The 27263-nt window shown below is 33.7% G+C and overlaps 7 protein-coding genes and 2 non-coding genes across 10 annotated transcripts; 4 read left to right on the top strand and 5 right to left on the bottom strand.

Annotated features, from left to right (window-relative positions):
* Nucleotides 1–2257: 2257 nt before the first annotated feature.
* LOC123226539 (glutathione S-transferase U7-like) lies at nucleotides 2258–3213 on the bottom strand. The gene is made up of 2 exons (XM_044651067.1): nucleotides 2836–3213; nucleotides 2258–2755 (listed from the first exon to the last, which is right to left on the bottom strand). Exons 1-2 carry the CDS (start codon nucleotides 3145–3147, stop codon nucleotides 2516–2518), a joined length of 552 nt encoding a protein of 183 aa, XP_044507002.1. The 5' UTR covers nucleotides 3148–3213; the 3' UTR covers nucleotides 2258–2515.
* Nucleotides 3214–3491: 278 nt separating this feature from the next.
* On the top strand, nucleotides 3492–3563 carry TRNAD-GUC. Its single transcript has one exon. It is a non-coding gene; the product is annotated as a tRNA-Asp (tRNA).
* A 3261-nt stretch (nucleotides 3564–6824) lies between these two features.
* LOC123224954 lies at nucleotides 6825–7537 on the top strand. Its single transcript, XM_044648749.1, has one exon. It carries the CDS (start codon nucleotides 6908–6910, stop codon nucleotides 7454–7456), a length of 549 nt encoding a protein of 182 aa, XP_044504684.1. The 5' UTR covers nucleotides 6825–6907; the 3' UTR covers nucleotides 7457–7537.
* Nucleotides 7538–7671: 134 nt separating this feature from the next.
* LOC123224951 lies at nucleotides 7672–9784 on the top strand. Its single transcript, XM_044648744.1, has one exon. The coding sequence runs from the start codon at nucleotides 7894–7896 to the stop codon at nucleotides 9379–9381; it is 1488 nt and encodes a 495-aa protein (XP_044504679.1). The 5' UTR covers nucleotides 7672–7893; the 3' UTR covers nucleotides 9382–9784.
* A 94-nt stretch (nucleotides 9785–9878) lies between these two features.
* LOC123224955 lies at nucleotides 9879–11405 on the bottom strand. The gene is made up of 5 exons (XM_044648750.1): nucleotides 10995–11405; nucleotides 10756–10855; nucleotides 10428–10594; nucleotides 10237–10309; nucleotides 9879–10165 (listed from the first exon to the last, which is right to left on the bottom strand). The coding sequence occupies exons 1-5, from the start codon at nucleotides 11115–11117 to the stop codon at nucleotides 10149–10151; spliced, it is 480 nt and encodes a 159-aa protein (XP_044504685.1). The 5' UTR covers nucleotides 11118–11405; the 3' UTR covers nucleotides 9879–10148.
* A 1848-nt stretch (nucleotides 11406–13253) lies between these two features.
* TRNAS-AGA lies at nucleotides 13254–13335 on the bottom strand. The gene has a single exon. It is a non-coding gene; the product is annotated as a tRNA-Ser (tRNA).
* A 181-nt stretch (nucleotides 13336–13516) lies between these two features.
* On the bottom strand, nucleotides 13517–14830 carry LOC123224952 (protein THYLAKOID ASSEMBLY 8-like, chloroplastic). The gene is made up of 2 exons (XM_044648745.1): nucleotides 14400–14830; nucleotides 13517–14088 (listed from the first exon to the last, which is right to left on the bottom strand). Exons 1-2 carry the CDS (start codon nucleotides 14778–14780, stop codon nucleotides 13699–13701), a joined length of 771 nt encoding a protein of 256 aa, XP_044504680.1. The 5' UTR covers nucleotides 14781–14830; the 3' UTR covers nucleotides 13517–13698.
* Nucleotides 14831–15703: 873 nt separating this feature from the next.
* LOC123224956 (elongin-C-like) lies at nucleotides 15704–17470 on the bottom strand. The gene is made up of 4 exons (XM_044648751.1): nucleotides 17186–17470; nucleotides 16745–16850; nucleotides 16090–16213; nucleotides 15704–15969 (listed from the first exon to the last, which is right to left on the bottom strand). Exons 1-3 carry the CDS (start codon nucleotides 17295–17297, stop codon nucleotides 16135–16137), a joined length of 297 nt encoding a protein of 98 aa, XP_044504686.1. The 5' UTR covers nucleotides 17298–17470; the 3' UTR covers nucleotides 15704–15969; nucleotides 16090–16134.
* A 721-nt stretch (nucleotides 17471–18191) lies between these two features.
* Nucleotides 18192–20556, top strand: LOC123224953 (ras-related protein Rab11C-like). 2 transcript variants are annotated; one of them, XM_044648746.1, is made up of 3 exons: nucleotides 18192–18337; nucleotides 18450–18639; nucleotides 19855–20556. In XM_044648746.1, the coding sequence occupies exons 2-3, from the start codon at nucleotides 18475–18477 to the stop codon at nucleotides 20335–20337; spliced, it is 648 nt and encodes a 215-aa protein (XP_044504681.1). In that variant the 5' UTR covers nucleotides 18192–18337; nucleotides 18450–18474; the 3' UTR covers nucleotides 20338–20556. The 2 variants fall into 2 exon arrangements, with proteins under 2 accessions (XP_044504681.1, XP_044504682.1); XM_044648747.1 differs by having other exon boundaries at nucleotides 18216–18337; nucleotides 18412–18639.
* The last annotated feature ends 6707 nt before the right edge of the window (nucleotides 20557–27263 follow it).

The following is a 27263-nucleotide window of genomic DNA, read 5'->3' as shown; positions in this document are numbered from 1 at the left end:
TAGAGGAATATCCCTTGCTACCCAACACATACGAGTCTTCCATGCATGAATTATTTAGTTAGTATAGTTGTGAATTATTTATATTAATTTTGCATTTTAAATATATTATTTTAAAATTTTAAACTTAAAATATATTAAATATATATTTTATATTTTTTTGTTAAGCACATATTTTTATGTTTTTCGTTTTTATAAAATTTTTAAAATACAAAAATATTTTTTATATTTTTAATTAATTATTATAATATCATAATTATATAAAATAAAAAACTAATTTTTTATTATCTAAATGTCTAACCTCTTTTGATAATTTTTTATGATAACTGAATCTTTATTACATATTATGTTATATTATGTTTAATAGTCAATTTTATATTTTACATTTGAATAGTTAACCAAAAACTCGACGAAAAATATTAAAATTATTATTATTATTATTGTATTTTTAGAAACTTATTATTGATAATATATTATATTAAACATATATATATATATTTCGTATCTTTTTCATATCTGAATTTTATAACCATTTTTTTATAAACTTATTTTTTACTATTTATCATATTATATTTGCATAATTTTTGTATCTTTTTTTTTTTCTGATTTGTATTTACTAACTTAGGTTAATTAATACACAGCACATGAAATGTTGGGTTGATGATGATGTTGCTTGCTTTAAAGACGCCGTAAAACATGGCGGATTTGTGGGCACTTTTTGCTTCGATAGCTACAGATCAACCACAAGGGACCACCGCAGAAACCCAGCTGGAAGCTAATTGAGATAAAGAGGAAGAATCTTATATGAGTGTGTTACATGAATTGAGTTGGTCTCGAGGACTTGGCACCATGTGCAAATGAGCCAGCAAACTGGCCCGGCTGGGAATCCAGGTCAACTGCTACTTGAAGTTTGCTCCCCCATGAACGTTTGCTAATATGGATCTCTCAAGGTCCAGTTGATAGGAACAAGTCAATAGAGTCTTTCAATGATGATTAGATGATCTAAATTTGGAAAATGCAGTGGCCACTATTTCCAAAGGTTTAAAACGGATCAATATCATCGGACGTCATAAAAATATGTTACTTTGAGATTTAAGATTTGGATAACGCATCAGGATTTAACAAAATTGATCGAATATTAAAATTTTAAAAAATATTTAAACTTTTTCTATATTTATGAAATGTTGATTTTTCAAATATTTGAAAACTTAAATTATATAGTGCAAGTTATAGATTCAATATGATTGAAAGAGTAATTTTGAATCTTAATTGTGAAAATTTCTAATATATTCATGTCCCTAACTTAACGTTATAACGAGTCTATTCTTATATAATACTCCCTTATATCTTTATGAGACTAAAATAAATGAAAAATTTTATAATTTATGAAATTCTCTAACTTATAATGAGATGTATGAGTCGTCTTATCATTAAAAATTGTATAAAGCAATTGCATTTTATCCCTCGTCAATTTTACCTTATGGTGTATCATAAAAATAATATTAAATTTAGTTTATCATCATTTTGAGTCTCAAAATTAGACATCAAATTAGGTAAGTGATGGTCAATTACTTATAAAATTCAAATAATTTAATTAAAATGAAATCAACCATTAGAATGCTAAATAGATTGGCCAATACAAGACCTTAGTATAAAGAAATTAGTTGTCCATCAAGCTCTACATCGAATCCATCACAAACATAAGAAATAAAGAAAACTAAGGACAAAAAGAAGTAAAGACAGCCTTCCCAAATCAGCCCAAGAGGCCAAGACACAACGCTACAACATTCTGCTTATTTATAATCAAGATAATAGTCCGATCGTAGGCAGATAACATAATGTGGGTGTCAATTGAATTGATAAAACGCATTCTCTAGTCGAGCCATGTTTGTTTGTTGGTTTGAGTCATGGGTCGTCGATTCTGCCGATGGGTTGCTTCTCGAGAAGACGTTATTAGGGTAGGGAACTACCCTCCAACATATAGTATTCCTTTCAACTTCAACACAAGTTCAACTCTGCGGCTAGAAGGACTTGAACAAGTGCCATACAGCTTCACTTCTTCTGTCATTTTGAGCCCTCAAATTTTTAGGAAAGAGATGCAGAAGTAATGTTCTGTTACTCGTATGCAATGAATTTGGTTCCTTGTTATACCGTTTTGTTACCTAAGTTTCTTTATAACCAATTTATTCATTGAATGTTGTAGGAAATTTAAAGGATTAGCCTTCTTTCTGACAGGACCAAGAATAATTAGAATTAATGTTGACAAACCAAAACTTTATTCATGTAAATAAGATTATACATACAATCTCATCTTGTCCAGAAATACAAAATGGGCAACACATAACCATAAAACACTGCAAGTACTGGCTATAAACTTATAATGGCAGCATGAGTCTCTTCACTCGGAAGTAGATTTGAGTTTGGCGGCTTCAATGCGGGCTTTAACATAAGCAATGTGTTTGTCTCTAGGAGGAAGGCATTGCTTGACAACATCAATGGCTTTGAGCTTCTCAATCTATTAGAATAGGACTGGAAACTTCTCTTCACTCACTATTTTTACTCCAAGAAATTCTTGGGTCACGCGGAACCAAACTGCTATAATGGCTGCCACAATGTCCAAATATCCAATATTTTCACTTCCAAAGAAATCCTTCTCATTGAGTTCACCCTCCAGGATTTTCATCAGCTGAAATATTTCTACCCCCACTTTCTCTTTCTCCTCTTCAGAATTAGTAGCCTTCATTGCCAAAGGCAAGATCTGCGTATACAACAATTCAACATATATGAAACATTGAAATCAACTTTTTATTCAAACAATTTTGTATTTCTATGACTCACCTTTTCTTCAATGAACTTAGCCCAGAAGCGAGCCATGGCTCTTTGATAAGGATCTTGAGGCAAAATGGGGTTGTTCTTCCATGTCTCATCGATGTACTCAATAATGACTAGTGACTCAACGATGGGTTTTCCATTGTGAACAAGCACAGGGACTTTCTGATGAATTGGGTTGCATTTTATAAGATCAGGACTCTTGTTGTGCAGGTCTTCTTCAATGTACTCATACGGAATGCCTTTCAGCTTCAATGCGAGTTCAACGCTGCGGCTGAAAGGGCTTACCCATGTGCCGTACAGCTTCACTTCTTCCGCCATTGCAAAACTATAAAGTCTACAACTTCGTGGTTTATGAGATTTGCCCGTAATGATTTTGTGTTGCTTTGTTATGCAATGAACAGGGGACGTCCCTTTATATATAGGTTTTCATTTACAAAGTTGATTGAAAAACAAGCCAACTCTTTCTTAATTGACGAACTTGATGCCGCCAATAAATAATAATAATAAATAACAAAAGTAACTTTGAAAATCAATGACGTCATCAATCACGCCATACCAAACATGAAAGCAATCTCTTTCATTTCTCATACTTCCTCTTTCTAGGCCATTGACTTTTGATAAGATGACTTCATATAAATTAAAATTCACTAAGCCAGCAAAAAGTCGTTGTAGTATAGTGGTAAGTATACCTGCCTGTCACGCAGGTGACCCGGGTTCGATCCCCGGCAACGGCGATTTCTCTCTGTTTTGAAAGCCCTTTGATTCGACTTCATTTTCTGAATTCTCTCTTTTAGCCTTTGATTTTCCATTTTTCTCTTCAAGGCCCTAATGATTTTTACATTTTTAACGCCCTTTTACTTTCCATTTCTCTCCTGCAATCCGCTTATGAACTTTTTAAATTTTAATTTAAGACATTATATTCCCAGTCTTCCCATTGCTTGCCATTTCTCTTCAAACCCCTAATTTTTTTTTTTTGTATTGTAAGCCCTCATATTTTCAAGTCTTCACTCAAGCCCTCACGTTTTCTATTGGAATGAAATTATATGTTAAAACATATTTTAAGGATATTAATTAAAACCGATATCAAATTTTTCACCTAAACAATTTTATGGTAACTTTTCTGGTTTTGCTTTTCTAAACAAATTAAATATGATTTACCAATCTTACTCCTTTTGTTATAAAATTTATATCTTTTCTTTTCTAAGCAAATGCGAAAAGACAACAAATCAAAAACTCACAACTGACATCTTCATTTTGACAGTTCAAATGTCCGACAAATACACTATCCTTAGAAAATGGACTCTAAATAGGTTTTATGGTTTTTTGACCTTTTTAATGATCAGTCAAAATTAGTTTATTTAATTTTTGTCGTTAGTTTTATAATCCTCTATTTGATATGATATTATTGCGGTCGATAGTACTGTTTTGAATTACGACTAGATGAAAATGGGGTCAGATGTTACCTAATTATGTTGTTGTTGATGAAGAAGAAAGTCGCGCGCAAGATGCAAAATTATCAAAAACACAAACGCAAATGTGTGCGAAAAATAAAAGATTTATTTTCAGCAAAGTCCATTAAATTGTTTTATTGTTGAATAATTGCAAAATAAAATTGTAGATTTTGTTGGATTTTGTACGTTTCCACAAACACAAAAATTAGGGTTGAATTTGAATCGAACCAAACTCAAGCTCGATTTGGTTTACTTATAGCTGAGCTTGAGCTCATGAAAGCCAAACTTAAACTCAGTTTGAATTCGATTCGACTCGTTTTTTGTTATTAAAATGACATCGTTTTAATATATATTAGTTAAAACAATGTCGTTTTGTATCAAAATTTTTAATTGAAAAATTTAGCGAGTCAATTGAGCTTGCATAGGGGTGACTTGTTTCGGGCTCGTTCAAGTCAAACTCAAGTTTAAGTTCAAATCGATTCAGTTTGAATCCAACCCTAATGAAAATATACAAAAATAAAAGATTTTGTTGTATTAAATGAAATTGGACTTATTTTAATTAATACCCATTTATTTTATGAGTAAATTACAAACCACATAAACACAAATTAAATATAATTTATCAATTTTGAAACAAACAATTACATTGTCATGCAAACCGTACAAACTCAAAACCTTAAACTCCAACACATTCGCAAGCGCATTTCAATTTTCAGGAAATTGTGTTTTTGCCTTTTTTTTTCGATCTAGATATTAAAACTTATTTTACTTTAATAAACACAATAAATATTGACTATCTATAAATAATATAATTATTGATAACTACCAACAAACAAAACATAAACATCAACTTTTTCCAACAGTTAACATTCAAAGCTTTAACTTTTATAAGTTTTGAATGAAAGTTACGAAATTTACTTATTTGAAATGTAATGATATTGTACGAGAAAGAAAACTACTGAAGTGTTTTATCACTGAATGTGCCACCAAACGAGAATGGTGAAAAAAAAGTATTTTAAAAAAAAAAAGAGTATTATTAAAATAAATTATGAGTTTTCTTAAAAAAATAAATACCACAAAAGTTGGCCTAAAAATATTTAAACCAAAAAATATTTACCTATTTTAATTAATATCCCCATATTTGACTATTTTATTTATAATAACTGTCATTGAAGGTGGCATAGAGTTAGGCCGAATTGTGTTGGGCCAATTCAATGTGGTATGTCAAGTCCATGTGTCAAATTAGGTCAAAATTCATTACTTGACGGGTCTTCATGTCAAATTGATTAGAAATACGACGTAGAGCCTCTAAGATCATGCCCTTATAGGCTCTTAGCAGACTTATGGTCAACTAGATTATAATTCTTCAATATTTTTAATTTTAATTTATATTTAGGCCAAAAGACTTTTCCCCCGGAGGTATGTTGTTTTTTTAAGTTTTTATCTTTTTAATTTTGAAAATCTCAAATACTTACCTATGATTGATTGAAATTAATAGTTTTAAGAGTAAAATCGTTATTTTATCTATAATATTAAAAATATAATATAATATAATCTACTTTTCCTCTCCTAAATTTTAAAAACTAAAAATTTCCCCCAATTTCAAGTTTTAAAAAATGACAGTTTCTTTTTAGGGTTTAGTTTCTAGATCTCCGACATCATTGTCGATAGTTTCTCCCTCCCAAAACTTTCTTTTCTTTTGGCAGTCTCTCTCCACTCAGTTGAACGTCCGATTGATGTTTAACGAAGCTTCGAAGACGAAGATCTTGTTTTTGTTTGGGAAGACGAAGAACTTTGTCTTTTTGACGAAGCTTTTCACCTCCCACTAGTGAAGAGAGACCGTCGAAGGAAGAGAAAGCTTTGAAAATGAGAGGTTGTCAGTAATGGCACCGGAGATCTGGAAACTAAACCTTAGGGGAGAACTATTATTTTTTAAAACTTAAGTTAGAGAGAAACTTTTAGTTTTTAAAGTTTATGGGGAGAAAAAAAGATAAAATTTTAAGGGATTAGAGTTCCGTTAATTTTAATTGTTCATGAATGGGTAAATAAAATTTTTAAAGTTAAAAGATGAGAACTTGATATTAGAGGATATTTTGGGTGGAAAATAGTATTTTGGCCTTATATTTAATTGATTTTTTTATTATTTATAAATTTTTAATATATTTAGCAGGTTATTTTAAGTCAACCCATGAAACTTATTCCATGGTCCATGAGCATAGTGAGCCTAGTATAACTTGCCTTTTTCCGTATCAAACCAATATGAATTATATTAAGTTGCATTGAGTTGAGGCTAGATTGCATCAAACGGAATTGGGCTAACCTATTTCTTTTGATGGATCTAACCTATTTGATAATATATAATTGAATGATATGAATTATTTATCGTATCCATTAATAAAAAATGTATGTACATTACTCTTCACCGGTTCGCTTTTAGAAATTACTCTGACGTCTAACCCTCACGTTTCCCACTCTGCTACTTCCTTGCCTCCAAAGACAAGTTATGTCTCATCCCACACACAACAACTACACTAAATCTATAAACACTTAAACGCGACGCCTTCAACATCAACAACTGAAATACCAACACCAAATTTCTTCCTCACCTTCAATCTTTCCCATCAGAAATGTGCAACTTAACACCATACAGAAAGCCAACCACCACCACCATTCACGTTATGGCACTGGACGGCATCATTCACGTTAACTCCTTGTTCACTTTGGGACTCTTCCTCGGTCTGTCCTTGTATCCTGATCCCTCCACCACTCTTGTCTCTGTTTCATGCTCTCCACCACCCGCCGTCTTCGAGAATTTAGTTGCATTCCACGTCTACTCCTTCAGTTCTTTTCTCTTCTCAAGTCTTATAGCCTCTGCTTTAAAACAAGCTATCAAGTTTACCAACGGTGGTGCAGAAAGGGACTTACTTGGTATTGGTTTGACAATGGCTGAAGTCAACTTAATGTTGTTGAGGATCGGGATTCTTCTTTCGGGTGTTGGTTCGGTTTCTGGGTGTGGGTGCTTGACGATGGCTTTGGTGAATTTGGTTCAGGTTAAGTTGGGGGTCTTGGATTGCAAGAGTTTTCATACTTTGGCTGCTATATGTCCTCTTGTGACTTTGGTCCCTGTGGCACTTGTTATTTATGTGTGTTTAGTGTTTTATGCTTTTGTTCGCTAAAGATGAATAAATAATGAACTCTGCTTTTGTCATGCAATTGATTTGTTAATTGATAATGAACTGTGGGGATTGGTTTCATCACTTCACTTTGTTTCTGTTTTTTATATTACCATGATTTAGAGAGTTAGGTTTTTCACTGACCTGAAATTTTGTTTAATGCAATATAAATAATGAAGGTACAGAAATCAAAGCAAGCAGTGTTTAATTTAATCCCTAGTCAACTGATGTTGTTGCTGCTTATGCAAGCTTCGCCATTCTTCATGAGCAGCTTGCCAATAATTGCTCTTATGTTAGGATCTGGTTTGACTTGAATGGTGGAAATCCATGTGCAGCTTCCTTCACTTCAAAGTCAAAGCCACAAATTAAGATTCCATATGCTTCTTTTTAGATCGTAGAGTTCATCAAGGAGAAAAAGGGTTGAGGAGAGTTTTGATTTGATGTCATTTTTTTGCACTTCCATGGCAAAGGATCAGGTTTCTGTCTTCAGTCTTCGTTTTTTATGCTGCATCATTTTTGTTCTATCTGCATTTTCATTCATCTCTTACCTCTATTGGTGTCATTGCTCTGGTCCATGCTATAGCCAAGGACAAATTAAAGCCTTTAAGCAAAATGAAACCATTAATTTACTTCTTTTCTCCTCTGCTTGGAACCATCTTTCTTTTCCCCCAAAGCCATCAAAAAAGCTTCTTAAAATTGCACTTTTTGTTAAGAAATGGCCACATAGATCTCAAGCTGGTGGGCTTGAAAGGCATGCCTTGACTCTCCATCTTGCCCTTGCCAAAAGAGGCCATGAACTCCATATTTTTACCGCTTCTTGTTTTAACTGCTCTTTCCCCACATACCCTATAACAAATCTCTACTTTCACCTCTCTAAACCGACTGCTGCTGGTTATCTTGATCAAGCATCAATTTGGAAGCAATTTCAGATGCAGAACACAACAGTGAAACCCTTTGATGTGGTCCACACTGAAAGCGTTGGACTTATGTATACTCGAGCTCGAAATCTAACTAATCTAGTTGTTAGCTGGCATGGAATTGCATATGAAACAGTTCATTCTGACATCATTCAAGAACTTTTGCGTAATCCTGAAGAGCCACGGGCATATGCTTTAACTGAAAGAGTTGATAAAGTTGTTGAAGAAGTTAAGTTCTTCCCAAGCTATGCTTATCATGTTGCTACTAGTGATCATTGTGGAGATGTCTTGAAAAGGATATATATGATCCCAGAAGAGCGAGTTCATGTCATTCTCAATGGGGTGGATGAAGAGGTTTTCAAACCAGATGCTGCCATGGGGAAGGATTTTAAGCTGAAATTCGGTGTTCCTGAAAATAGACCATTGGTTTTGGGAATGGCAGGGAGGTTGGTGAAGGATAAAGGACACCCCTTAATGTTTGAAGCCCTGAAGCAAATTCTCATGGAAAATGATAATTTTCGTAAAAGCATTGTTATTCTTGTTGCTGGAGATGGTCCTTGGGGTGCTAGATACAGAGATCTTGGGACAAACATAATAGTTTTGGGGCCATTAGAGCAAGCTCAGTTGGCAAGGTTCTATAATGCAATCGATATTTTTGTGAATCCAACTCTCAGAGCTCAAGGATTGGATCATACATTATTGGAAGTGATGCTCTGTGGAAAGCCTGTAATGGTTACAAGGCTTGCCAGCATTGTGGGGTCTGTAATTGCTGGCACAGATGTGGGTTATACATTCTCACCAAATGTGGATGCTTTAAAGAAGTCTCTCTATAGGGTCTGGGGCGATGGCAGAGAAGTTTTGAAGGAAAAAGGTTTTGTTGCAAGGGAGAGAGGATTGCAATTGTTCACTGCCACCAAAATGGCTGCTGCTTATGAGAGGCTATTCCTTTGCATATCAAATGATGAGAGCAAAGGTGAAAACAATTGTGATTACCAACCTCCATTCAATTAAAAAGGATTAACATGTAATATCCTTGTTTCGGAGAGGCATCTTGTAAATGTATGCTGCAATATTTTACAACCAATGGGAAACATAGAGGATCCTTGCATTTCTGAGATATTGCTTCAAGAATCTCAGTTATGGGAATTTGGCACTTTGTGCAGTATCAACACAAGATTAGATTGACAATTGACTTCAGAGCTCAAGAGAGAGTAACTGACGCGAGTTGCGAATGAAGAAGCCTACAATTGAGGTATTTATGCTTTGAAGATAGTGTTGAGACAATGGAACCTTGACCATTAGTTTACACAAAAGCATAGTTGATGCTTCTAGCATTAGAGGTAGTTTCTTTATACCCTCTGCTACTGCTGCTCAACTACTTTCCATTGCTTATTTATGGATCATTTTTTTTTTCTATTTTTGGCTCAAGGATATTGTAATAGTTATTATTCTGTTGAAACTTTAAAAGGCTTTAATGCAGCCAAAAAACAAACTAACAAGGATGGCACTGAATTACATAATAGACCTTCAAGCATCTACCATGACATTAATGAAGGGTTATCAGTTCTTCTATGCCCTTCCAGGCGCATTTGCCTTTTAGAGACATAGCCCAGTACAAAGTGGTAAAAAAATAAAAACTGGAGAAGCCATTACAAAAACTTAACATCTCTCTAAAACAGCTATTAATTATTTATATTGCATGTCTTGCTTGGTCATTACTCCACTAGACTTGAGGAATTGCTGCAAAAACGAATTCGGGTGCATTGGAAAGAAAGGTCCTAATAATAGAGTGAACCTGCAAAAAATGCATCTCAGGAAATTGTACAAGATAGCATATTCAACAACTATAAACATTTGAGTTATTACCTTGCCACCAATTTCCTCTAGAAGCCCCGTGTGAGTTGCCATTTGGATCATCTTCTTCCCCTCCTTTCTTATGCTGAATCATTTAAAAAGTTTGTAGTACTTAGCAGAATTATTATGATTCATTATATAATTGGGAACAGTATCCTATTACAAAAATTATTTGTACAAGTTATTAGGTGATGAATACTCACTGCAGGGTATGATCCAGCAGCATGACTGCTTGGCAAATTGGAGTAGTTGTCTTGTCCACCGTAATAAAGAGATGAACTTAGATGACATGGTTCTGGTATTCCTTCCTGCACAATACTACTTTTGTTTTTGTTGAGTATGTTACAGGTTGCACCCCCGGTACTTTGAGCTGTATTATTTAGAGAAAACATGGAGATTATTATACTTTTTATCTGATAATTAGAAGAAACTAGTTCAGCAGAAGATTATGCTTCTTTACAAATAACAAATCAGAAATGAGATTTATGGGAAAACATGTAGGTTTAGTGGAAAACAAGGCTGTTCACCAACCTGCAGTTCCTTTTTTGGTGCTAATCCAGTCTTTGTTCCCTTGGTGCTGTTTTTGCCAAGATCCCATAAGCTCAGAATTTGAGGCATTCCTCCCTACCACCTGGAAATTGGAAGGAATAGACAATTCAGCTTCACTTCATCAGTACTAATTTACTATTACTTTCCATTGAAGTAAATAACAGTTAGTTTAAAATGAACATAGTCCTTTTATCTATATAAAGAAACAAGTAGCAATATACCATAGACGGAGGTGACAGAATAGAAGCAAAAATCCCTGAGGAGGATGGTGGTGGTGACTCCTTGGTGCCAAAAAGATCAGCAGTGAAATAAGAAGAGGAACCCGCTTGCCTTTTACCCTCCATAAACAATAACTCAAATCTACCTCTATGAGTTACAATAGAGCTTCCAAGAAAGACCAAAGTTGAAAGAAATGGATGTATGAGTATGTATGATATGAGCAGAAAACTCTAAATTGCCATCAAATTTATACTGATACACAACTTAAAAGGCGGCACTAGCTTTGCCACTGCCGCCCATGTGCCATTATCATCATAATAATAATAAAAAAGGCTTCCTCTTTCTATACTTTCTAAAGGGTTTCTTTTTTAATTATCTGAAGACTTGAAGGAAACTTCATTGATGTTCCCTCTTATTCACATTCTGTACATTCTCTTCCCATATACGACTACCAGAATAATATCATCCTCAACTGAACATAACGGATAAGTGCCACGTGGGTCCACCTGTCAACCCACGTGGATCGTGTCATGTCGTGCCACGTGTCCAACAAATGGATAATCCCAACTTCTCTTTGTAATCTAGAGTCAAACAAATAAATAACCCTTCTCACTAAGAAGTTATATCTCCTTCTTTAGGCATCAGCCAATGACCCTTGACGGAGGGAATTGCGTGGATATGCATGATTTTGAAGACATGGAAAGTGAAAGTTGATGAAGATATATTAAATCATTAGATCCAACAAACAAGATAACAGATAAGATTGTTTTCATTTTTAAAAATTATAAGCAACTGGACTTGGATGATGTGCGGTGCTCAAATCAAAATGGTTGATTTGATTCCATGATATCTTCACTATTGATACTATCATTCATCCCACTTGCATCTCTTCCATGGAGAAGAAAAAGTCATAAACTCGTCACCATATCTCTGTTTTTCTGAGTTTTTTTAAAAATTGGATTTGCCCATATGAAACTTCATATTGGTAGGGCACCCTCTCCCTTTGAACTAAACAATAACATGGAAGAGCCCCTGTGAATTCTCGAATAAAGCTGAAAATTTTAGCTAAAGATAACATTGTCTTGATGAAATGACCCCAGATATCTTATCCATATATTCTTAGGATTCTAAAATAAGGAGAGATTCTTTAAGATAGTACTCAAAGTCCATTTTAGTAAAGAGCAAGTACAATTATTGCCATAAACAAAGGGTTTATCACAACTTGAAAGGTAGTCAATGGGCCATCCATCTCTCACTGTAAACCACTGCTTGCCGTTGACTTGGTTTTGTTGGTGAATTTGTCCTCTACTCATTTAGGAATTTTTTAACATTATCTGTTAATTTGATATGCAATTATGGAAAAATTTGGCTCCAAATAGAGCTCGTCATTTTTTAACACGACCCACTTATTACAATGTGTTCGAATCCACACAAAAATAATTCAAATTGATTTAAATTAATTCAAATGATTAAAAAAATATTATTATGGTAGAATTTATTAAAATTAAACTAAAAATAAAGATATTTTCTGATACATGAAGACTCTGTTTGTATTTATTAGATAGATAAACTTAAAATAATCTAATATTTATTAGATAAATAAACTTAAAATATAATGATCAAACTTATAACTATTATATCAGATAAATCAAAATTTTATAAATATGACAGAGACTTAAATATAATATATTAAGATTAAATATAATAAATCTTTACCTTGGGAACAAAAACTAAAAGAAAGGTTGGAAAACAAGTGTTTACAACAATTAAAATTCTTACATATTATATATAATTTTGTCTCTATATAATTATTATTTTTCTAATTATTCTTGAGTTTTATTTTAATTTTAATTTTATTTTTGATGATGGGAATGAAATTTAATTATAAGATTATCAATATGTTTATAAATGTTTTGACCATTTATAAACAAATCAATAGTTTATGTTTTGTTAATAATAGGTTAGCATAATTTTATGAAAGAAATTAAAACATTAAAATTAATTAAAAAAGTATAATCAATTTAGATTATGTCAGTTTAAATTAAATTATAATTAAGCATTTATTAATACGATTTTAATTTAAATTAAATTAAAATTGAATATTTTTTTAACTGAAAACTTAACTTGATAGGCCTGTGTATAGGACCAAATCAGCATCGTCCATATAAGGAGGGGCTTGTAGTTTTTTTGATAAAATCAAAGATAAATTAATAAGCACAATCCATTTAAAGAGAAAATGAAAAAAGTCTTAACCTCCCAAGCGTGAGCGGCAGGATTCGAACCTACGCGGGCAGAGCCCACATGATTTCTAGTCATGCCCGATAACCACTGAGGCACGCCCACTTGATGAAAGCAGGGGTACATTAATATACAAATAAATATCGAATGAAATGTTCACTATCTATGCTACTCTGATTCTTAGGGTTGCTACCAATGGAGTAAATGGCCCGACTTCCTAACAAACAAGATTCACGACTTCTGCCGTGGGGATCTAGAAAAAAGTTAAAATGGAGAACTCCATAGATGACACAAATAAAATTTAGTCCCATTTATCCAACATGAAAATGAAACCAAACCAAATGAATTTGCACCTTCATGTCTTCTCATCCCAGTTAAAAAACAGCCTAAAATACGGTACATTTTATCAATAAAAAATGAAATCCCCTACTCAAACTTAATTTCAGCTAGGCAAAATAGATCTAAAGCTCATAATTTGCCAAAAATCTCTTCTGGAGGATCATAAGCATGTTTTTCAGGAAAAAGCTCCTCGAAGTCTTTCTTGACTTTGTTCCTCAAGAGAGGATGTGGCAGAAGGCCTTTTAACAAAATCCTGAACGGCAGCTCCTCTGGCGGGTCCGGAGACTTTATCATGTCTTCATATATGTTCATTGCATCAGCAGGAGAACCATCACTCAAGAATCCCCTAATCACTTCTGTGTATGTTTGAGAATCAGGAAATAAATCCTCCTTTCTCATACTTTCCCACAGTTTCATTGCTTCCTCCATTTTTCTGCACCTGGCTAATGCAATTATCATGTCCTTGTAGAGATACACATCAGGCCTATACCAGTCTTGCTTTCTTATCACCTCGAACGTCTGAATATTCATATTACCATGGTTATGACAACCACAAACATAAAAAAATAATCAAACTTTCAACATTGTCAAGCTAAGAGTCCACATCTCAAAGTAAAATAGAAACAACAATATTTTTTTGAAGCATTTTATCAAACAGTTTCACCGCACCAAGTTTTGAAAAGACAAGCTTATGTTACAAGGCATTGCAATACAAATAAGCAAACTGATTACATTACAATCTTGAAAGGTTTAACTTATTAGATGAATACAAATTAAGATTAAATTCATAAAAGAACTTTTTTTGTGCGTTAAGGCAAGAACCCCATTACCTTAACCGCTAAAACAGTCTCGTGTTGGCGCTCAAGTTCGGTAAGAACAGCTACCATGTCCATTTTCAGGAGCCTTAAAACATGAGTTTTAATGAACTTTTGAAGCTTCTCTTCATCATCCTTAAACCTCTTCAATCCCAGAATGACGAAAAGTGCTTCTTTTCCAATCAATTTCTTTCCTCTCCAAAGTGGTCCTCTTGGCCTCCCATCATGGTACAGCCTAAACCCTGATATGGGTTTCTGTAAATTTAACTCCTCAAGCTGAGTTTTAGATTTTAAAGCTAAAATTGAAGCCTCTTTGAGCGGTTCTTTAGTGAGGCTTTGAAGAAAGATTGAAGCAAAAATTGGGATTTTTGATCTTGAAAGCGCACGAATCGCCATTGAAGGGCTTCAGAGGTTCATGCGAGAAAGCGTAATGCTTTAGAGTTCAGTACATAAAGAGAAAGGAAGACGCTGTCGTTTTAAGTGACCCAACCATGTATTATTCTTGTCTATGCTTATTCAACATTAACCACCTTAAGTAGCTAAGAAAAGTGAAAGAATTAATCATATAAACTTAATCAAAATTAAAATCAAAATAATATTAATATTATATAAAAAATAAAATACCATGCATCTTTGGAATCAGTTAATGCATTCACCTTACACGGGAAATGTGGCTGAGAATACCCCTTTAGACCAGTTATAACAAGGTGAAATATCATATTAATAAGCTGTATGGAGAATAGGCGTGGGGTTGGGTAATGGAGGAAAAAGAAGGTGAAGAGATAGAGAAAACTGCAAGAAGGCTAATGGTGGAAAAAGAAAGGGAAGAGATTAGACACGGGATGAAGAATTTGAAATAAGAGATTGAGTTTAGCATCAAAAAAAGATGGTTCTTTCTACTATTCATTCAACCAGCTTTTCAAACTTGTCAACCAGTTCTATCATTCTTGTAGTGTTTCTTCATATCAAAGTTAAAGTTTTCAACATTAATAGATCTAGTATTTAATAGTTTTTCAATCATATTTCTAGCATTCTAGCTTGCATGAATGCGATCAATCTAAAAATGAAGGCTTTATGCGTAAAATTTGAGTAACCAGAGGAAATATACAGTTGCTATTTGCTTGAGTTTTGAAGCCCCATTCTCAGCATTACTAAAGCTTGAAAAGAGTACCATCTGATTCAATGGTACCAAACTAATCTAGATTCCATAAGCTCTGCCTTCAGAATATTCAATCTTTGGTGATGATAGGTGGCTAATAAAGATATGAAAGTATACAAGGTTAAGTGCGTCACGAAATATACTTCTTTGGCAGAGACCATGACGAAACAATGTTTCTGTTCATAAGACTTGAGTTCTATAGCATACAACAGCAAAGTTAAATCATTCAATTACTACATTCACTTTCTGGCTTCTGCTACATATGTATCACACTTTTTTATGTAAGAACAACTAATATTTTTATATTCTTCTGAATACACTTCTTTGTAGTGGCTATGAACTCCAGTGCAGGGCTTTAAATCAGAATCCTAGCATCTTTACTTAAGCCTTCTCAGGCAACAATAACATCCTTAAGCAGTATGGTAGCTAGACAAAGAGAAAGAGGATAAGGTCAGATTGCAACAAATTCAAGCTGACAAACAAATAGAAGAGTATAAGCCATAATGAAAACTTGTAACCAGAAAATGGCAATAACAGAGAGCTTACAATGTTAAGGTACTTGTCACTCAAGAAGCAAGTACAGCAATTTGCTCAAGTATGGAGATAGTTAGCAGCCATCATCAGCTCTAGAGTTATTTCAGGCTCAATGTGAAAATCAGTTTCCTTACCCCTGACCATAGAGCAACATTCCATGTCAACATAGTGCAGTATGATGAACAAATATTCAACGGGGGCTTCCAATCTTTGGTTAGCTCCAAAAGGCAATCAGTGCTAGTGAAAGGAGCAACAAAAAAATAAGTATATTCATATTTGTTTAAAACTGACATAGATATGATTAATAGCATGTGTTTGTCTTTAAAATTATGTTACATGAACTCAACGATGATGAATGATGAATAAGGCACTGCCCACCTCACTCCAAAGCTTAGGACCACATAAAAAAATAGTCATTTCCCAAATCTAATGGATGACATTCTTCCATAATGCAAGTTGAGAAAAACAGGTTTTAAATTCCTGTAAAGCTCCCATTCCATTGAACACTAACAAATTTGTGAAGTATATCTTAATAGCCGATACATATAGTCAACAAAACTAGGTTTTTTCATCCAAATTCACAGTATCAAAAGACAAGTAGACACATAAATAGACTGAAAATAGTATCTTCACAAAAGAATACACATTATGAAAGAAAAAACAGAACCTGGCATACTGAAGATGCCAATAAAAATATTGGCAGATCTTCTCCAAAATGGTTGTACTTATCTCAGGGAATGTCACTTTTCCATCCTGTGTTTCAGCAAAACTCCCTGCAACACATGAATACAATAATAATTTTACCGTAATTACACTATATGCACTGATCCAGGAATATTATCGGCCAATTAAAAACAAGAAAATGGTAGCATTTACACGTTACAATTCAAATTCCGTTTCCGATTTGCTGTTACAACATTAGAAGAACTGACAATGCGCCCATACCATTGATTCAAGTAATGTTAGGGTTCCAATCACGGTACCATAACATTCGCCCAAAACATACACTCGTCATCAACCACACAAATTGTATTCAATAAATTACATGAAAATAGTTATGTAATTGCAAAAAACAAATAATTTTTGCTTTCAGCTAAGAAAGAGAAACCTGGAGAGGTGAGCATGTTGCGGATGGTCTGGGAAACCATGGCAGCTTCCTTGTCGATCACGAACTCGAAGCCTTCCGCGCTGATCAGCTTCACTGTGTCTTCCTTCCTCATCTTCTTCTTCTGTGGAGTTTCGATTTGACGATGTGAACCGATCGGACTCGGCGTGGGGAGTGCGTAGAATTCTATCAGCAGCGGTTATGCTTACGCTATTAGCGACGCGTGGTTTCACACGAATTCTGAAGACAAAGAATGTAGAGCCTGTTTGGGTATTAGGTTAATTACATTCCGAGTCATTGATAGCCCTATGCCTACCAACCAAATCAATTTAAAAAGACAAATCAGACAAGTGCTCGGTTGGCAACCTGGTCAGAAGAAAATGATTGGGGGGCGTCATTGATAATATTATTAAATATAAATATCATAAAATAATTAAATTTCCATTTTGACAAATTATAGATTTTTTTTAATAATTAGACAATTATTTTTTTAATTTTCTTTATGCATTTTTTTATTACATTAATATTTTAATTTATTTCAATAAGAATGTGGTGACTTTCATAATACTCCACCATAGCTTAAATCAAAAGCAAAATGGTCAATTATTCATCTTTCATGCCATTATATTTGTCTAATGATTCAATTATTGAATTTAATTATTACATATTTTTTTATTTAATTTTCCAACTAAACTTTCATTAAAATCATAGCGTCGTTGAATTTTTATGCACTCAACAAATTTTCCACTTCTAACTGAAATCTATGTCACTTTCTTGGGACTATGATGTGGCACAATATAATTGGTTGTTACATTGGAAGAAAGATAGACCTGACCTTATGATAACTGACCCCCAAAATAAAATTAAAACACTTGAATCCCAAATGACAAGGGCGTGGCAATCACTAAACATCCACTGCACACACCTGCCAGCCTGCAATTGTCAGTTGCCACCTCATCATATTCTCAATTCCTCTCAAGGAAACGACGCCGTTCCATCCCAAAAAAATGTACCTATAAAACATGCTCTGTCAATTTCATACCTCTCTTTGTTTCCAATTAACCCCTCTCTCTCTCAGTGGACACAACCCCTTCAATTCTCTCTTCTACGAAAGTAGCATTTCTCTCTTCTCGATCTATCCGTCTGTGACTAAAAGTAAGAAAACTCTAAACTCACCAAGCTGTCGCTTTAATTTCTTAAAAATCAAGTGAAATTTGATTGATTTTTAGGTGTGTTTGTTTCTTTGTTCGTGTACGCGTGTTTAAAGAGAGATCGGAGAGGGAGAGGCTGTGATGGCAAATAGAGTTGATCACGAGTACGATTATTTGTTCAAGATCGTGTTGATCGGAGACTCTGGTGTGGGGAAATCAAATATTCTTTCAAGGTTTACAAGGAATGAATTTTGCTTGGAATCTAAATCTACTATCGGCGTTGAGTTTGCTACCAGAACTCTTCAGGTGATTCTCTACATAAGACGTGTCGCTTTATATTTTTTGGAAATTAGACTTTGATTGAGTTCGTTCATTTGCTTGCTTATGTTTCTGTGTTACTGAAAAAGTTCTCTGGTATTGTTACCGGTAGTTTGAGTGGTGAAAAAAAAATTAGAATTGTTGTTAGTTAATTTGACAATTTCATATGAGAGGTTATTAGATATTATTTTTTGGCTGAAATTGTATCTGCTTGTTTATGCTTATCGTCAAATTTCATCTTCAATGGTTTATTGTTTTTGGAATTAGTGAGGAAATGTTGGTCATAATTGCAATTTTTGTGCCTATAATGAAATTCCACCAACCGATTATCCTTCAAGATTCTGTGAATGGAAAACTTTTGTATTGGACCTTTTTTTTGCTGTGAACTATTATACCTGAAACTTAATTAAGAGTGCAAATGGACAACTTAGTGAAAGGGACACATGGTTTATGGCATGTTGATTGAGCAGTTAAGGGGGTTTGGTTCAAGGGATAAAAAGATTATGGCAATGTGACAGGAGGTAATCTGAATACTAATTGCACCTTTTGTATTTAAATATTACTAAGTTAATCTTGATTTTGTTATATTTCTATCTTTATTTACTAATTTTTTTTAGGACAAAATACTTTAATTTTCTATTAATATAACAAATAACATGAAAAATATTTTAGAATAATACTCAATGATATTTAAATAAAATAACATTTTAATAATATTTTATTATATCCAACTAAACACTAATCATTTAACCAACCAATTTTTATTAAACATAATAATATTTAATCTATTTTGTGATAATCTGTAATTTTTTATAATAAAATATTGCCTTAACTAAAAGCACCCTTAATGTTATGATAAATGAGACAGTGTGAGATGTAGATGAGGCCCTTTTTGAAGTGTATTATAATGTTGAATAGTCAAATGACTTTTTTATAATTCAAGCAAACGGGTAACTTGTGTATGACTGTGAATAATATACCTGTCTATGGATTTTTTGTTAAGATGTAGCTCATTGAAACACCATGAGTTGCAGTTTAAAGTTTGTTTTGTTTCTGAGTCCTCCATTGAATTAGACAGTTCTTGTGCGGCATAAGATTTATGGTTGTGGGGCATAAGATGTGTGGTTCTCAAAATTGCACCAAAGCTGTTTTCCTTTTTTTACGTGGTTAAACTTCTTTCATAACCTATAATTTTTGATGCAGATAGAAGGGAAGACAGTTAAGGCACAGATTTGGGACACAGCAGGTCAGGAGCGGTATCGAGCGATCACCAGTGCTTACTACAGAGGAGCTGTTGGTGCCCTCCTTGTGTATGACATAACCAAGAGGCAAACTTTTGACAATGTCCAGAGGTGGCTCCGTGAATTAAGAGATCATGCTGATTCTAACATTGTGATAATGATGGCTGGGAATAAGTCTGACTTAAATCATCTTAGAGCTGTTCGAGAGGAGGATGGTCATTCCTTGGCTGAGAAGGAAGGTCTCTCATTCCTTGAGACATCTGCACTGGAAGCGACCAATGTTGAGAAGGCGTTTCAGACAATTTTGACAGAGATTTACCATATTGTAAGCAAAAAAGCATTGGCAGCCCAGCAGGCAGCTGCTTCTACTGCTATTCCCGGTCAAGGAACCACTATTAATGTTGCTGATTCAGGGACTGGGAAAAAAGGTTGCTGTTCTGCTTAAGATGATGTGGATACTTGAGGAAGAAAACAGATTTATTACCCAGCAGACGATTTTCATTTTCATCTTTTTTTTTTTTATATAAATTAAATTTCAGTTTCTCTATTTTTCTTAATCTTTGGCTGAGAGAGAGACATGTAGAATAACATTGTTACTTGATTGAGTTGTGATGAGGAAGCTTGTGAAATTTAAATAGGTAATTGAGCCTTTTCTTATACCCTATATTTATTGCGGCTTTAAAATTGGAAAATTGATTGATGCAGGGGAACTTAATTTGAGTTGGAGTATACCAGGCATTGTAAGTTTTGTGTTGGCCTATGGTCTTTCTATTAGTATTTGGTGTAGAAAATAGGATTACCTAACTTCTTTTGAGACATCTATCGTGCAATCCCATGTATTTTAAGCGCGTTAAAGCACATGCAAATAAGCTGTTCTGGCCCCTACCTTGTCAACATTGATTTCACGACTTGTCCTCTCCATCAGCATGTCAAATACAATTCTAACCATGGGCGGTGGAGGCGGAACCGATAAAAGCAGAGAAAACAGACGTGCTGATAAGGTCCCGGGTACGCTTGTTATGCGGTAAAAACTTCTTTTCAGTCAAACTCGTGGATATGATATCCATAAAGGCAACCAACCTTAGCCCACAGCTGAAGAAGAACCCTTAGATAAGATATGATCTATTTTAGAAGCCACATATATGCAACATGGGTCTATCATCATGTCTCTTGCAATCTACTTAGCATTAAATATTAGTTTCATATTATCTTGGAATCACTTTCCTCAGTTCCAATACTCATAATTAAAGTATAATTACTTTTCTTTTACATCAGGATCATGACAACGTCCATCAAGTCACAAACTTTCATATTTATACATGTAACTCTAACATCCACTAGTATGAATTCTTATCTGTAAAAAGGTTAAAAGAGAGATATTTCAGACATTCATTAAGCATTATAACTTTGTAATACAACTTCCAATTCACATTACTCAAATAACAATATTACCATGAACACAGGCTCATACCACATTAAAAAATAATTGCCCAATTTTCTTTTATGTCTCCTTATATTCTTGAATTGAATTACATGATGATTAAACGTATTTCTTTGTGGTGAAAATCTCAACACCAATAAGTTGGCGCTACTAGGAGGGCTCCTCGCAAGATCTCCTTTATTCTAGCGATAATATTTTTTTCTCATCACAACAGAACTTTTGCTAATGAAATCTAGCAGAAGAAGAACTACTACATCTATGACTGTCACCAATATCATTGGCAAAGGTAGTCCTAATCACAATTTCCCGCTTCAATAATTCAACCTTGTTATTTAAGAACAACCTAACCCATTGGCTAGGGCGCAACCACTTATGCCCTTGGAGGTGGTGACACAATTAGCTAGTTTAAGATGCACAATCTAAGCGTTTATTTAGTGACTTGACGGTATTGCCTCAATAACACCTATAAGGGCACTAGTTCCCCACCAACAATCGATGTGAGATCTCATGCTTCACATTTATATACTCACGTCTATATATTCCAAGTATTCCTAATAGATAGTGACATATAGCCTCTAAGGTGAGGGGTATGTCTTATGTTTAATGTGTTGAAGAAAACTTACACAATAAACCTATCATGTCTTGTCATAACACTAATGTTTCGCATGTATACTTGAACTCATGGGACGCTGGTGTTGACCCATGATGTGCAACCCATAACTCACATCATGACAAGGGTAACTATGTAATACCTTCAGGTATGTTCTAAGGACAATTATGTCTTTTGACCCTGTTTTGAGATATTTCTAATTTTAAATATATATATATAAAGAAATACAAAAAAAAAAAAAGAGGTAAAGATAAAGAGATAAATATGCATATAAATAAAGAAAAGACAAAAAAAAGGAAACTTCAAGCCTTTTCCATCATCTTCACCCTTCCATTCCAGCAACCAGCCTTCTTCATGTTGTTTTCTTTTGTTTTGTGAAGAAAAATGAAGGAATTGAAAGGATTTTGGAAGATAAAATAAGAAGAGAAAAAAATGAAGCACTTTGGAAGTCTTGGTAACCAAAAGAACTCCTTCCTTTCCCTTTACCTATGATTATATATATTTGATGCATGTTATATGAATATGTTAGTGTGTTTTGGTGTTGATTTAAGGTGGTTTTGGTGATAAAGGAAACAAGACAAGGAGAAAGGAGCCAACTTGCAAAGATTGACTTGAAACTAGGTAAGTGGTATTATCTTTGATATATTACATGTTTTAGGCTTTTGATTCCTTGGATCTATGTTATAAATGATGATTTTGAAGTTGATAAATGTTGTTTTACCATTTGGGGTATCTATGTATGTGATTTTGTTCATGACAGAGAGTTGGATAATATTTACAGTTTTACCATTGATTTCGTCCCACGTTTTGACTGTCTTATCTGATGAATCATAAGTGCTATTATAGCTTGTTGGAAAACTCTTTGAATCCTCTTTTCACTGATATATAGCTTGTATGAATTAGAGACTGGTTGTACTGTTAAATAGTATAAACAAAAAAACTGTCTTACCAAATAAACAGTGAATACAGGTTTTTGCCACTGACTTCATCTCACGTTTTGGCTGTCTTATTTGATGAATCATGAGTTTTATTATAGCTTGTTGGAAAGTATTTGAATCATATTTTCAATGATATATAACTTGTATGAATTAGAGACCATTTGGACTGTTAAATATTGTATAAACCAAAAAGACTGTTTTACCCAAACAAATAGGAAATATAGGTTTTTACCACTGAATTCATCCCACGTTTTGATTATTTTATCAGATGAATCATGAAGGCTATTATAGTTTGTTGGAAAGCTCTTTGAATCCTCTTTTCAATGATATATAACTTGTATGAATTAAAGACCGTTTGGACTGTTAAACTGTATGAACAAAAAGACTGCCCTACCAAATAAACAGTCTCATGAATAGTATTTCGTAGTTTTTGGAAATAAAGAAAGAAAGAAAAGGAGGAGAAAAAGGAAAGGAGGAAAGAAAGAAAGGAGAGAAAAAGAAAAGAAGAAAAAGAAAAAGAAAAAAAAGTAAGAAAAAAAATTTGGGGCTCAAGATTCAAGGGTCGTCCCAAGAGTATGGTATGGTGAATTATAGATAGTTTTAGATAGAAACAAGATTAGTAAGATATAATGCACACATGCATGCTATGAACTATGAGGGAGCACTTTACACTACACCGCCCGCAGTAGGGCATGTCCGTAGTAAGACATAGACCTACAGTAGGGTCTACTCGCAGTAGAGCATACTCATAGTAGAACACAATTCAGATTCAAAAATGATGTAGTGAGAGAAAAAAAGAAAGCTCGAGCTTAGAAAAGTGTCAAATCCCTATAGTTAGCTTCTAGAAAGTATTAAATAGACACCAGATGAGACAAAGTATGACCCAAATAGTAAAGAATGAACTAGATTATCCCCTCGATTTCTTATAGAGGTTATAATGTGAGGTTGAGTCCGAGAGTGAGTTAGAACAAGAAAGAATATAGTTTACTTAATTCTTTCCTCTTACTAAGTGTTCTTATCTCTCATTTTCTTTTTTTCATGATTACATGTACGGGTGATCGAAGTAGCTGCGAGGTAGGGTTAGGTCAGTGAAGATAGACCTAGGCTGGGGCTGGTTACCTATGGTTTCTATTATATGTATATGATACTGTTGATTTTGGCCCTATTTAGATAGTTGTATAGTTGTATCTAGGGGCATGTATATGATTACTTCATGATTTTAGATGTTTCAGATGAGTTTTCATATAAGATATATACATCTTTTGTTCACTTCCAGATTTTTAGTTTTTTTAGAATAATTTCTAAACACTTTTAGTGATGCGTTCATTTTAAAGTATTAAAAAAAAAATAGACGCTTCGGATATTAATTCATAACATTTCTCCTTCGGTAGGTATTACTTCTAGGGAGGGATGTTACAAACTATCAGTGTGTAGAGCATGACACATTACTAGGCAATGATAACCCCTAAACAACAATAACCCCTAACATATTTAAAATAATTCACACAGAGGTGATATCAACAAGCGAGGTATATGCATACACGATGGAGCTAATCAATAATATGTTAAGTATGATTCACACCTTAATGGTGTCACCCGAAGACAAAACAATTACAAATCTCACCATGGGGACATCGAGCCCTTAACTTGTAAAAGGAAACTCATATTCTAATGGATTAAGCCAATTGACACCACCACAAGATGGGTTAAAAAGCATATTTGACAAGTTGATCCATCCAAACAACACAAGCCTAAAGAGATGACAAACATAACCACTTAAACACCCATTAAGCTTACAACAAAAAAGTGGTCATACCAATATAGTGGACAACCCAATATACCGGCTCAAACAAGCTTTGAAGGATTTGACGCTCAATAAGATGAGCTAGAGGTAAAAGTCAAAAAATCCTTATTATCCTATAAGGTGTCTCATACAACCCTTCATATTAGATTAAAGTTTCTATCAAATATTCTCTTAAAAGGAACTTTTGACCCCCAAGATTTCCTAGATGCCTTCAATGATTAATAGACCTCCATTAAGTATCCAAGCTCACTATATGTTATTATCTAGTAGTCATGCTCATAGAAGGAGCCTAAAAGTGATTCACAAAACTACCTACTAGATCCATTGCCTCATGAAAACATCTCACTATATGATTCTTACATCAATTCCAAGAAACTCAACATTTTATCTTACCAATCAATCACCTTAGAAACATATGCCAAGAGAATGATGAGACCCTAAAAGCTTAGCTTATCTTGAGTACTTCAATGTCAAATTTTCTAAGGTAGGAATTGCTTAGAAGGAGTTTATCTTGGCACTAATTATAAAAGACATTCACCCATATAAAAAAATTTGGGAGGACTTACAAGTCAATGAATGTACAGTCTTAATTAGGTTCCACAAAATTTGTGAAAAGACATATAAGGATAAAGAGCTTCATATTAGCTCCGAAGCTCATTGGTACAAAGGCGTAAATCTCCAGAGAATGAGAATAAGACAAATAAAAAAAGAAATGAGATTAAAGGCAACCATAAAAAAAAAATGAGTTAACTTTTCAGTCAAAGTTAATTATAGTATTAATGTGTAAAGTTGTTGAGCGGATGTTATCCTTTCAACTATAGACCTACTCTATGTGTTGAACTTGGTTATTGTAACATCCCTTCCTATAAGTAATAGCTCAAAATATGGTCAAAAGATATAATTGCCCTTGGAACATACTTGAGGGTATTACAGTTATAGTATCACTGTGTACATGTAATGCATTTCACGTTATCTGAGGAAGGGTAGAGATGAACACAAGATAATAAGATAATCAATAAATTAGGAATGCGAGATAAATATTAAAAAAATGGATAGTAGAGATTCATGTTATGTATGATTGATTTTCACACTTATTGAGTGTTTTGTTACTCACCTAATTTTATTCATTTTATAGGTGAGCTTTAAGGTGGTGATGTCGAGTTAGCTAGTTAGTCGTGATGCAACATGAGAGGGACTCTTGTTTATTTCATTATTTATGTTTTTGATATATTTTGACAATTATTTCTTGTACACACATGTATGGATGTTGGTGTTTGCTTTGGATATTACGGATTGATATTTAGTATGTTTTGTTGATAACATGATGTTTATTCCATGTTTGTCTTATAAAGGGCATTTCAATAATTTTTAATATTTGATACTGTTTTAAATATGCATATAATACATATTTAGACTAAGTAACATTTCCATCAGAGGGTAAGAACTCTAATGTTGAGTGTTATGGATGGAAGACAGTATAAGTCTACTAGAACCCCTTAGAAAAAAAAATGTGTTTGAGATCGTATGAGAATAACAAAAATTTGAATAATTTGTAATATAGTATTTTTATATACAAACTCATGAATGAGCATTCTAAGGGGTGTAACGCCCGTTACGAGCATGATGCAATTAGTACATTTGTTTGACATGTCATCTTAATGGTTGTCTGTAAGACATGCATGACTGTTCATATGATACCATATCAATTTGTATCAAATTTGTAATTAACCCTTAAAATATACAATAAAATATTGGATAAAGTTAACTAAGGATAAGAGCTTTATATGACCTGAGACTTATCTAATATATAAATCTTTTTTATCTAATTTGGATCAATGTTTACTCTCAACCATTTTATTCCAACCTTTCCATTTATAGGTTATTTTACTTTGGTCCCTTAAGTCAACAAAATCACACTTAAGTTCAACAATCTTGTAGAGTTCAAAACCTTCATCTTGGATTCTAGAGATGATTCACCTTTATAACCCAAAACCTATAGATTTTGTGATCTACCATTTTGTATGCGATCCATAAACTCTTTTTCATGTTGGTAGTAAGCGAAATAGACCAAAATTAGTTTTTAGTAAGGTATCATGACAACCAAAATGAAAAAGTGTTAATGATAAAAAAAAACCTATCAATAATACAATTACATATAAATAATATTTTTATCAACCGATATCTCTTTGAAACTAAAACATAAAAGTAGTATCTACCAAGGATTGAAAAGCCGGACCGGACCGGCCGGTCTAACCGGCTGGACTGTGAACCGGTACTGTAGATGAGTACTGTAGAACACAGAACCGTTTTAGCTTATAAATCGGGTTGGACCGCGGTCGAACCGCCGGTTGGCACCTGAACCGCGGTCCAACCCGGTTTAGGCTGTTTCCGGTTCAAAGATTCTGGTTTATGAACATTTTTTAGGAAAGTAAAATCTAGGAAATTTTCACGCACCCTTAAGAGAGACCAACAACCTTTCCAGTTGTAGTGTCAATATCAATATCATAAAAGCATGGCCTTGTGGGGAGACCTGGCATTGTACTCATTGTCCCGACTAGAGGATAAATGAACCAGCCCC

The sequence above is a fragment of the Mangifera indica genome, chromosome 9, assembly GCF_011075055.1.
Source record: "Mangifera indica cultivar Alphonso chromosome 9, CATAS_Mindica_2.1, whole genome shotgun sequence".
NCBI classification, from domain to species: Eukaryota; Viridiplantae; Streptophyta; class Magnoliopsida; order Sapindales; family Anacardiaceae; genus Mangifera; species Mangifera indica.
Note: the sequence above shows the minus strand (reverse complement) of the source record. Positions and strands in the feature narration are given on the sequence as shown.